Below are 11,979 nucleotides of genomic sequence, written 5' to 3'. Positions count from 1 at the left end.
AAAGGTAGTGACAAAACAGTGAAAGCAAAACACCAAACGGCTTCTCCTGTCTTTATACTGTTCCTAGACCGTCTTTGAAAATAAAAGTTTGTTCTTAACTGACTTGCCTAGTTAAATAAAGGTAAAATAAAAATATAAAATAAAGACTATCGTCTAAACATAATAGTAACAGGAGGAATGCTTCTCTCTACCTATAGCCTACCTTGGTTTTATTAACAGAGAGACAAGGTGCCCAAGTAAAATACAATTTCTCTGAGGTAGGAAACTCCAACGTCCTCATAGGTTCCCGTCTCTACTCCCAATTCTCTCCAAGCGCCTCTCCTGGCACACCTATATAGAGGAAGACACAAAGCAATTAGCGGCCCCAGGTGTGTACTAATTGGCTTTACACTGAGTACCTATCCCCTGAGGAGGGTGCTGTTGTGTCTTCTTCCTGGTCACAGAACTCTCACAATATGTATAATTTTCTATATTCAATCACAATCTTTCTATCCAGATGTTTATTTTTTTATACACCAAAACATATATTTTTGTAGACTGTAGTGTGCAATAGGAAGTAACTAAATGCACCACCATTTTCTCAAATGTCCTGCATGTCGTCATGATAGCTAAATGCGATTTTTCTAGTTTATTCTTCTGATCTGTGTATTTGTAGATATTTTTTATGTATATTGTAACAATCAATGGTTCACTAGTGTTTTTACTACCACTATCTACCGCCCTCACACAGGTGAGGCAATTGTAATTATCACATAGGCAACTGCATATAAAAATATATACAATGGTTTTGGCACATCTTTTGTATCAGGTAATAAGGTAGGACCCAGATGCAGACCGTGTCGAAGTGACAATGTTTATTACAGCAACAGGGGCAAAGGTACAGGACGGCAGACAGGCTCAGGGTCAGGTCAGACAGAGGTCAGTAATCCAGAGGTGGAGCAAAGGTACAGGACGGCAGGCAGGTACAGGACGGCAGACAGTCTGAGGGTCAGGTCAGGCAGAGGTCGGTAATCCAGAGGTGGAGCAAAGATACAGGACGGCAGGCAGGTACAGGACGGCAGACAGTCTGAGGGTCAGGTCAGGCAGAGGTCAGTAATCCAGAGAGGAGCAAAGGTACAGGACGGCAGACAGGCTCATCTGACAGGAAGAGATGACGGAAAAAAAGACATAACACAGTGGATGTTATCTAGTGTTTGTTTCTTGCACTTGTTTAGTTCATCTTCCTCCCAATAACCACTTTTATGTGTTACAAAGGTTCCTATTATATATCAAATGGCTCTCGTAATCATCTTCTAGAATAGAATCAGATGGTTTGTAGATGGAAAGAACTCCCTAACCATAACATTTCACTGTGGCTCAACTCATCCAGTCTTTTTCATATAAGTACAAATACATTAAACAGTAGCTAGGTTTCCATCCAATTAGTGACAGATTCTCATCTTGCCGACGAGTCGTAGTGGGAGGACCACACAACATGTCATCGCTTGACTCCAAGTTTACTTTTATATGATGATTATTATATCATTATTTCAGAATGATTAAGTTTAGCCTAACATTTCTCGCATAATTCATTTTACCGATGCAAAAAGATCCCACCTTCTCTGACTTATTATTTTTTTGTTGATTTTGGAAAGTTTACAGAAAAATGTTCAGTTTCCATCAGGCCTGTCATTAAAACATTTTATCCAACATGTACTTCCCTCGCATTAAAAGGTTGGATGGAAACCTGGTTAGTACCATACCTTGAATGACTCCATGGTGTTCTTTGCTTTGAGGATCTCAGTCTTTACGGCGCACACATTGTTCTTTCTAGCAAGCAGCTCTTTTAGCAGTCTCTGCTGTAAATTCAGGACATTTCCTTTACTCGCAAAAAGTTGCACCAAGAGATACTGCAGTTTAAAGTTACAGTAGATATTAGACTCCAGAGTAATGATTGGTCATTATTCATAGTAATTTCTCTCCTTACCTTGATTTGGGAGATCTGTTCCTCTGCAGGTGTGGTTTTGTGGGTCTTATGACCCAGAGAGACACATTGAGCACAGACCAGAGCCTTATCATCCAGGCAGAACAGAGACAGAGGTTGACCATGTTTATCACATAATATGTTCACATCTCTTGGCTGGGCCAGATCTTCAGCTATAGCTGTAAACTTCCCTGCCATTTTCCTGGGAGTAATGGAGATTTTCGCTGGTTCAGGATGTGGCTCCTCCAGTCTGAGAGTGTTGGACAGGGTGTCTAGAACATGGTTCATGGCCAACTCAGGTCTCTGAACGAACTGTCTCATACACAGAGGGCAGCTGCACTCCCCTTTGTTCCAGTAGGCCTGTACGCATCCCTGGCAGAAGTTGTGTCTACAGGGAAACAGACAGAGCAGATAAAATGCTCCAGAGATAAACCACCCGTCGCCATTTTGTTGCGATGCAAGAGCAGGAAGAATGAGTGGCAAGCCTGTACAGGATGTGTAGGTTTGGTAATAGGGTGTTGCCCAGATTTTTTCAGCATGTCAGTGAAATATCTACCAGACACTGGAAAACATTTTTTTTCAGGGTGGAGGCCATGCCTCTGTCATGGGATTAGATCTCTTCTTCTTTGGTTTTACGGCGTCGGCACATTTTGTTTGTGCATACCGCCTCCCACTGTGTGGTAGTGCGTGTTGAAACCCATTACCTTTGTGATACAAAAAAAAAGAGGATTATATTATTTTATTGTACCACCAAATCAATGATCTCTATCTGTTAGTCCTGTAATTTGTTGACTTTATTAGGCCTTAAATTAACATAATTTTGGTCTCTAATTCTAATTCTAAAAACATCTTATAACTCTTCTGCAGTAATCTTGTATACTCAAATACTTCTCTGCAGCTGCCACCACAACATCTATTTTCTGTGACTTACATTCCATCTCTGCAGTACAGTTGATAACCATTGATATAAATGCTAAGAAGACAATCTTACTGAAGCATGTATCACTCTTTGGCCCCTCCCTCTGTACTGATACAGATCTACTACTCACTGGGATCCTCTCAGGCTCCTTCCCCCTTGACCCATAATCCTCTACTTTCTTCACTGCCTCAACATACGACACCTTCAGCACTACTCAGACTCTGGCCACTTCAACCTGCATCTCTCTCACCGGACACTTCCAATCCCCAGCAATATGGACAACCCCTACAGCTGTCACACACAACTTTAAGGGATTGGATCTCTGTAACGGCTGTCTTCGTCGTCCTCAGATGAAGGGGAAGAGAAATCAGAGCAAAATGCAGCGTGGTAAGTGTCCATCATTTTAATGAGAAAACTGAACACTAAAATACGACAAGCAACATAGAAGAACAACCGAACAATTCCATAAGGCACAGAAGCTACACGGAAAACAATCACCCACAAAACCCCAAAGGAAAAACAGGCTACTTATGTGTGATTCCCAATCAGCAACAACGAACTACAGCTGTGCCTGATTGGGAGCCACACACAGCCCAAAACAAAGACATACAAAAACATAGAAAAATCAACATAGAACGCCCACCCAATGTAACACCCTGGCCTAACCAAAATAAAGAACAAAAACCCCTCTCTATGGCCAGGGCATTACAGTAGCACCCCCCCCCCCCCCCCCCCAAGGTGCGGACTCCGGCCGCAAAACCTGACTCTGAAGGGGAGGGTCCGGGTGGGCCTTCCTACGGCGGCGGCTCAGGTGCGGGACGTGGTCTCCGCTCCACCCTTGGCGTCGCCCACTTAGGTGGCGCCCCTGGCCGCGCCGGAGGACTGGTGGGCGACCCTGACTGCGCCCGGCTAGCGGGCAATTCTGGTTGCGCCCGGCTGGCGGGTGACGCTGGCTGCGCCCGGCTGGCGGGCGACCCTGGCTGCGACCGGTTGGCGGGCGTCCTTGGCTGCGCCCGGTTGGCGGGCGTCCTTGGCTGCGCCCGGTTGGCGGGCGTCCCTGGCGGCTCCGGGCTGGCGGGCGGCTCCGCTCTTCTCCTGGTGCTGCTCCTTCTTCCACTGCTTGGTCCTTTTCTGGTGGGTGATTCTGTAACGGCTGTCTTCGTCGTCCTCAGATGAAGGGGAAGAGAAATCAGACCAAAATGCAGCGTGGTAAGTGTCCGTCATTTTAATGAGAAAACTGAACACTAAAATACGACAAGGAACATAAAAGAACAACCGAACAATTCCATAAGGCACAGAAGCTATACGGAAAACAATCACCCACAAAACCCCCCTCCGGGCTGGCGGGCGGCTCCGGCGGCTCCTGGCGGGCGGCTCCGGCGGCTCCGGGCTGGCGGGCGGCTCTGGCGGCTCCGGACTGGCGGGCGGCTCAGGCTGGGGAGACATGAAAGAGGCCTGGCTCTGGGCGCAGGCACAGGATAGACCAGGCTGGAGAGACCCACTGGAAGCCTGGTCCGAGGAGGAGGCACAGGATAAACCGGGCTGTGGGGGAGCACTGGAGTTCTGGTCCTTAGCCTTGACACCCTTACTCCAGGCTGAATGCCCACTTTGGCCCGGCACGGGCGGAGAGCAGGCATTGGGCGAACTGAGCCCTCCCAGTGCCTTGGAGACACAATGCGCAGAGCCGGCGCAGGATAGCCTGGACCGAAAAGGCGCACCGGAGACCAGACACGCTGAGCTGGCACAATCCGTCCTGGCTCGATGCCCACTCTCGCATGGCACTTGCGGGGAGCTAGCATGTAGCGCTGCGGGCTATCAACGCGTACTGGGGACACCGTGCGCTTTACCGCATAACACGGTGCCTGACCAGTACTGCGTTGCCTCCTGTAAGCATGGGGAGTTGGCTCAGGTCTCCAATCTGACTCTGCCACGCTCCCCGTGTGCCTCTCGTGCCAGTTGCGCTCCCTTGCCTCATACCAGCGCCTCTCCGCTCTCGCTGCCTCGATCTCCCACTGCGGGCGGCGATACTCCCCAGCTTGAGCCCATGGTCCTTTACCGTCCAGTATCTCCTCCCATGTCCACGAGTCCTGAACGCTCTTCTCCTGGTGTTGCTCCTTCTTCCACTGCTTGGTCCTTTTCTGGTGGGTGATTCTGTAACGGCTGTCTTCGTCGTCCTCAGATGAAGGGGAAGAGAAATCAGACCAAAATGCAGCGTGGTAAGTGTCCGTCATTTTAATGAGAAAACTGAACACTAAAATACGACAAGGAACATAAAAGAACAACCGAACAATTCCATAAGGCACAGAAGCTATACAGAAAACAATCACCCACAAAACCCCAAAGGAAAAACAGGCTACTTATGTGTGACTCCCAATCAGCATCAACGAACTACAGCTGTGCCTGATTGGGAGCCACACACGCCCCAAAACAAAGAAATACAAAAACATAGAAAAATCAACATAGAACGCCCACCCAATGTAACACCCTGGCCTAACCAAAATAAAGAACAAAAACCCCTCTCTATGGCCAGGGCGTTACAATCTCTTAACCTTTAACCATTCATAAAAAACATTCACTGACAATTCTCTTAAAGTTCAAGATTAACCTATTTTTAATCTTGAGGTTGATATAAACTTGGTGTTTATGTCTTTGGGCCGTTGCATCTATCCATGAGCCACTGAATGCAATAAGCAGTATGTATCATCAAATTAAATCAAATGTTATTGGTCACATACATGTGTTTAGCTACATCAATCCAGCAGAAGGGTCTCTCTACCAAATGTAATCCCATCTAGGACACATTTAGGACACATTTTGGACATTTCTTTGAATGAGATTCAAATACAATTTCCCCAAATAATTTGAATACAGAATGACCAAATTTAATACACCTACTATATAGGAAAAGACATTGAAATAAATATAATATATTAACTTTTTTATTCTCACCAATATTTATTAAAGAAAAAAATCACCCACAAAACACAAGTGAAACAAACCTCAACTAAATATGTATATTATAATATAATGTATAATATATCAACCAGCTGCCGCTAATTGGAGGTCCTACCAAAAACCCAACATAGAAAACTAGATTTAAACATAGAAATAGAAAACATAGAACCTAAACCAAAAACGCCAAAACACACAAAACAAACACCCCCTGCCACGCCCTCACCAAACTACAATGACAAATAACCCCTTTTACTGGTCAGGACGTGACAATGTCCCCTCTGATGTTGCACTTATCTTGGGATAGTGTATGACCTTGAGGCTCGCTCCCCTCAGTGAGCTTGTCCAGGAGTGGAGTCAAGAGGGGGTTTACTTGAGATGGGAGTATCTAGCTAATGGGAGAGACGGTTCAAGTTTGGAGTAGGAGGACCAGACACTAGTCTATACAATGAAAACTGTTGACACAGCAGTTGCCATCTGCTGTTTTATAGATATCTTTCATACATAACTTAACCTTGTGACCCATTCTATGTATCTGTGGTTCGTCATGTACGTTGAGAGGGGTGTATCTTGGCTATAAAAGATCTTTGTACTTTTGTCTTGACACTTTTCATTGGTTCATTAGAGATGACGCATCATTGAAAGTCAAAGGGCTTTTGCAAAGCTCTAATTATTAAAGATGTCGTTTAGGTATAACTCTGACTGGTATGTGAAGTTTCTAACTCTCCTCATTTGGTAATGCAGAAATTAGCCTCCACAAATCAAAATCTTGTCATAAAGTAACAGATAGGCCTGGTTACAGTTCTGTAACAGCTGTCCCTAATGTTGAACACAGTGAGGTCTGTTTAGCAGAGTGAAAATGTCTCCTCTAGTCAGTCTGAGAGAACACAACTGTACCAGTGTGCTGAGGATTACATGGTTTTAGGCCTGGATTCAATCTGGACCCGCACTAGTGAAATTTAAAGGCTGCATATGGGGCTCAATCCAAAATGTAAAAATGTTTAAAATGTTGGTCCGGATTGAATCTAGTCCTTGATCAGAGCACAAGCTTCAGAACCTCTACAGTAGCTTGTTACACAAAGGCATGCAGAGAGAATGAGGTGGCTAGTTAAAGGTTCAGGTCTCACTTACTGGTCAATTTTAGATAAAACATTTAACTTCAGTGTTCTTCATATATTCAAGTCAAATATAAAACACAAATGCATTTTCAACGTCAGATGTCTTGGTTCCCACTAGATAGGTTTGTCCACTGACTATCAGACTTTATTTAAAATACTATTTAGGGTATTTCGCTTATTTTCAAAAACATTTAGAAGAACATTTTGGGATTTTTTTTTATTTAAAAACAGATGTAGTTTAAAATTGGAATGTATTTTGAATACAATGTGTTTGGAAATAAGTATTTGTGACATTAGTGCTAGTACGAACTCGGACGCAGGCGCAGAGAAACACAGCAGGCAGAGGTAAATGTAAATCCAGAACTTCAGTCTTCACAGCAAAACAACAAAGCAATAGCATACGAGTACACTAAACGAAACAAGAGACCTAAGCAACCAGCACAGTCCACAGAGGAACCTAAATAGTCATTCAACAGGTGAACCCAATAAGACCAATCAGGATCACCTGGACACAAGAAACAACATAAGGGTGCCCTCCAGTGGCAACCTCAGGGAGTACACCCAAGGATGACACCAAACCTGTGACAGTATTTAAAAATATTTTCTAATAACTGGCTAATAATAGGGAAAAACATTAAAATACTTCCAACAGAAGAGGTAGACTCCGTTGGGATACAGTACACTGATATGTCCAAAATATGGACCCGTATAGAAAGAAATGTCCCATCAGTCTGCCTCTAGATTGTCTGGTGCCTGCCTACACCTGGCCAAAAACTCTGTCTCACCACTACCGTTTCCTTGATGGTTATTTCCTTCAACTTCTATGGTTCCACCGCTGGATCCACAACCTAGATCAAAATGGATCAGTGTTATATTCATAATTAACAAGATCAACATAGTTCAGTGTTTTAGTCATAATTAACAATACTCTGAGGCCCATCTAACTATGAAATGTACATAGGGCCATCTGATTTTCACATGCTAGACACTAATATAGTATTTGAATGTAAATGGACATAAAATCTTTAGATTTGGCACTGACAGAGTAATTACAGACTGAGACAACTTTATACAGTACTGAATCTGATTTCATTTCAGGGAATAAAACATCGGAAATTGCAACTTACATTTTTTGTACACAAAATAAATCCCCCCGAAGCAAAACAGAATCAATACTGTAATGATAACTCCAATAATGCCAGGAGTAGAGTCTTCCTGAACTTCACCTGTGGGGAAAAGACAAGATGAGTGATTAAGTTTTCAGTTAATGAATATTAGGCAGTGAGACGTGGTGTTTTGTCCTGTAACATGCACCTGCAGGGTCTGTGTTAATGCTCTGACTGGGGCTGACGATGGTTGTGTTGCTCACAGTCTCTCTCAGAACGGGGTTGAAGATATGGCAGGTCACCGTCTGATTTTCTGTTAAATTCACTTGGCTCCAAACGGTGTACAGTCCACTTTCAGAACCAACAGTAATATTGGTCTGTACTTCCCACGGGTCCAGAGTGCGGTTCTGAGCCAATAGGACGTCCTGGATGGTCCATGTGACGACTGGCTGTGGGTATCCCCCCTGGGTTGAACACGTGGCATTCATATTTGTCTTGTTCACAGTCACACTGGGTGTCGGGAACCGTGCTGAAAGTGAACAAAGTAAAGAGAATAAGATGTTAGAAAGGTGCCATAATAATGTTTTATGATTTCCTACAATGACAGAATGAGTGCTGTGAATAACTGGTTTTCTGTGTTGTGTAGGTGCATCCGGGGTCTGCACCTTTGGGGGGGTGGGTACTGTCATGTCCTGACCAGTATAGAGGATATTTTGTTATTGTAGTTTGGTCAGGACATGGCAGAGGGTAGTTTATTTATGTATTACGTTTTTTTTTTGGTCACTGGTCTATGTTTGTATTTCTATGTGTATGTTCTAGGGTAGTTTTTCTATGTGTAGGTTGGGTGCTGGACTCTCAATTGGAGGCAGGTGTTTCTAGTTGCCTCTGATTGGGAGTCCTATAAATAGGTGTGTGTTTTGTTTGTCACTTGTGGGTAGTTGTTTGAGAGCACTGCTTTTGTTGAGCCTGCGTCTCTGTTCTTGTCGTTAGTTTGTTTATTGTTTTTCCGTGGTGTTTGCATTTTTTACAATAAATATGTTGAGCATGCAACCCGCTGTGCCTTGGTCCCATTCTCTCTTCCACAACAGCTGTGACAGAACTACCCACCACAACAGGACCAAGCAGCGGAGGAAATCTGGCGAGGACCGGGGAACACGGCTGGTAAGGGAGCCCATGAGGCAGCCCCAATAATTATTTTGGGGGGGGCACAAGGGCAGTTTGGTGGGGCGAGGATGGAGCCCCAGGCCAGCTCCCCGTACCCTTTTTGGGCAGAGACGAACTGGACAGGTCCCGTGCTTTGGGGTGATGGGTACGGTGGCGAGGCCGAGCATTTTCAGGCCAGTATGCGCAGTACCAGCACCCCGCATGTGCCAGGGGAAAGTGAGCATCCAGCCAGTAGGGGTGATGCCAGTCCTGCGCTCGAGACCGCCAGTGCGCCTCTACGGTCCAGTGCATCAACCTAGTCCGACTCGGCCTGTTCCCGCTCACCGCACTAGCCCTGAGGTGCGTGTGCCCAGACTGGCACATCCTGTACCAGCCCCACGCATCAGGCTTCTAGTGCGTCAGCCCAGCCTCGCCAGTCAGGAGCTGCCAGAGTGGCCCGCCTGCCCGGAGCTGCCAGAGTGGCCCGCCTGCCCGGAGCTGCCAGAGTGGCCCGCCTGCCCGGAGCTGCCAGAGTGGCCCGCCTGCCCGGAGCTGCCAGAGTGGCCCGCCTGCCCGGAGCTGCCAGAGTGGCCCGCCTGCCCGGAGCTGCCATCGCCGCCCGCCAGCCGGGCGCAACAAGGGTCGCCCGGCAGCCGGGCGCAGCCAGAGACGCCCGCCAGCCGGGCGAAGTCAGGGTCGCCCACCAGTCCTCCGGCACGGCCAGGGGCACCACCTAAGTGGGCGACGTCGAGGGTGGAGCGGAGTCCACATCCCGCACCTGAGCCGCCTCCTATATAGGTGGGTTGGGGAGGGGGGGTGTAGCACAGTGCCGTCGTTGACGGCAGCCACCCTCCCTTCCCTCCCTTTAGTTTAAGGGGGATTTTTCTGTTTGTTTTGGGGGTTTTCTGTGTTGTGTAGGTGCATCCGGGGTCTGCACCTTTGGGGGGGTGGGTACTGTCATGTCCTGACCAGTATAGAGGATATTTTGTTATTGTAGTTTGGTCAGGACGTGGCAGAGGGTAGTTTATTTATGTATTACAGGGTTTTTGTTGGTCACTGGTCTATGTTTGTATTTCTATGTGTATGTTCTAGGGTAGTTTTTCTATGTGTAGGTTGGGTGCTGGACTCTCAATTGGAGGCAGGTGTTTCTATTTGCCTCTGATTGGGAGTCCTATAAATAGGTGTGTGTTTTGTTTGTCACTTGTGGGTAGTTGTTTGAGAGCACTGCTTTTGTTGAGCCTGCTTCTCTGTTCCTGTCGTTAGATTGTTTTTCCGTGGTGTTCGCATTTTTTATGATAAATATGTTGAGCATGCAACCCGCTGCGCCTTGGCCCCATTCTCTCTTCCACGACAGCTGTGACACGTGATTATAAAATGATAACAAAAAATGGCAATCTGGAGGCAGAAGAAGCAAACACCAGGTTAGGTGAGGTGCTGGCTAGGTATACCCTAATGAAGACAGCTAGGCTCTACTGGCTAGGTATAACCTAATGAAGACAGTTAGGCTCCACTGGCTAGGTATACCCTAATGAAGACAGCTAGGCTGTGCTGGCTAGGTTTACCCTAAAGAAGACAGCTAGGCTGTGCTGGTTAGGTATACCCTAATGAAGACAGCAAGGCTCTGCTTGCTAGGTATACCCTAATGAAGACAGCTTGGCTGTGCTGGCTTTATAAACCCTAATGAAGACAGCTTGGCTCTGCTGGCTAGGTATACCCTAATGAAGACAGCTAGGCTACCCTAATGAAGATAGCTAGGCTGTGCTGGCTAGGAAAACTCTAATGAAGACAGCTAGAATCTACTGGCTAGGTATACCATAATGAAGACAGCAAGAATCTGCTGGCTAGGTATACCCTAATGAAGACAGCTAGAATCTGCTGGCTAGGAAAACCCTAATGAAGACAGCTAGGCTCTGCTGAATAGGTATACCCTAATGAAGACAGCTAGGTTGTGCTGAATAGGTAAACCCTAACGAAGACAGCTAGGCTGTGCTGGCTAGGTATACCCTAATGAAGACAGCTAGGCTGTGCTGAATAGGTATACCCTAATGAAGACAGCTAGGCTGTGCTGAATAGGTATACCCTGATGAAGACAGCTAGGCTGTGCTGAATAGGTATACCCTAACGAAGACAGCTAGGCTCTGCTTGCTAGATATACCCTAATGAAGACAGCTAGGCTCTTCTGGCTAGGAATAACCTAATGAAGACAGCTAGGCTTTGCTATCTAGGTATTCCCCAAAGAAGACAGCTGGGCTCTTCTGGCTATTAATAACCTAATCAAGACAGCTTGGCTCTCTGGCTAGGTATACCCTAATGAAGACAGCTAGGCTCTTCTGGCTCGGTATAACCTAATGAAGACAGCCAGGTTATGCTGGATAGGTATACCCTAATGAAGGCGTTTAGGCTCTGCTGGCTAGGTATACCCTCATGAAGACATCTTGGCTGTGCTGGCTAGGTATTCCCTATTGAAGACAACTTGGTTGTGCTGGCTAGGTATACCCTTTTGAATTCAGCTAGGCTCTACTGGCTAGCTATACCCTAATGAAGACAGCTAGGCTGTGCTGGCTAGGTATACCCTAATGAAGACAGCTAGGCTCTGCTGGCTAGGTATACCCTAACGAAGACAGCTTGGCTGTGCAGGCTAGGTGTACTATAATGAAGACAGCTTTACTGTGATGGCTAGGTATACATGAATGAAGACAGCTAGGCTCTGCTGGCTAGATAATACCTAATGAAGACAACGAAGCTCTTCTAGCTAGGTATGCCCTAATGAAGACAGTT

General features: G+C 46.1%; 1 protein-coding gene across 1 annotated transcript; it reads right to left on the bottom strand.

The window, feature by feature from the left end:
• Nucleotides 1-839: 839 nt before the first annotated feature.
• On the bottom strand, nucleotides 840-2,576 carry LOC106586867 (tripartite motif-containing protein 72). The gene is made up of 3 exons (XM_014174592.3): nucleotides 1,967-2,576; nucleotides 1,743-1,838; nucleotides 840-1,137 (listed from the first exon to the last, which is right to left on the bottom strand). Exons 1-3 carry the CDS (start codon nucleotides 2,282-2,284, stop codon nucleotides 1,090-1,092), a joined length of 462 nt encoding a protein of 153 aa, XP_014030067.2. The 5' UTR covers nucleotides 2,285-2,576; the 3' UTR covers nucleotides 840-1,089.
• Between the last annotated feature and the right edge of the window lie 9,403 nt (nucleotides 2,577-11,979).

Source organism: Salmo salar, chromosome 25 (genome assembly GCF_965601325.2).
Source record: "Salmo salar chromosome 25, fSalSal1, whole genome shotgun sequence".
NCBI classification, from domain to species: domain Eukaryota; kingdom Metazoa; phylum Chordata; class Actinopteri; order Salmoniformes; family Salmonidae; genus Salmo; species Salmo salar.
This window is presented reverse-complemented; position numbering and strand designations above follow the sequence as displayed.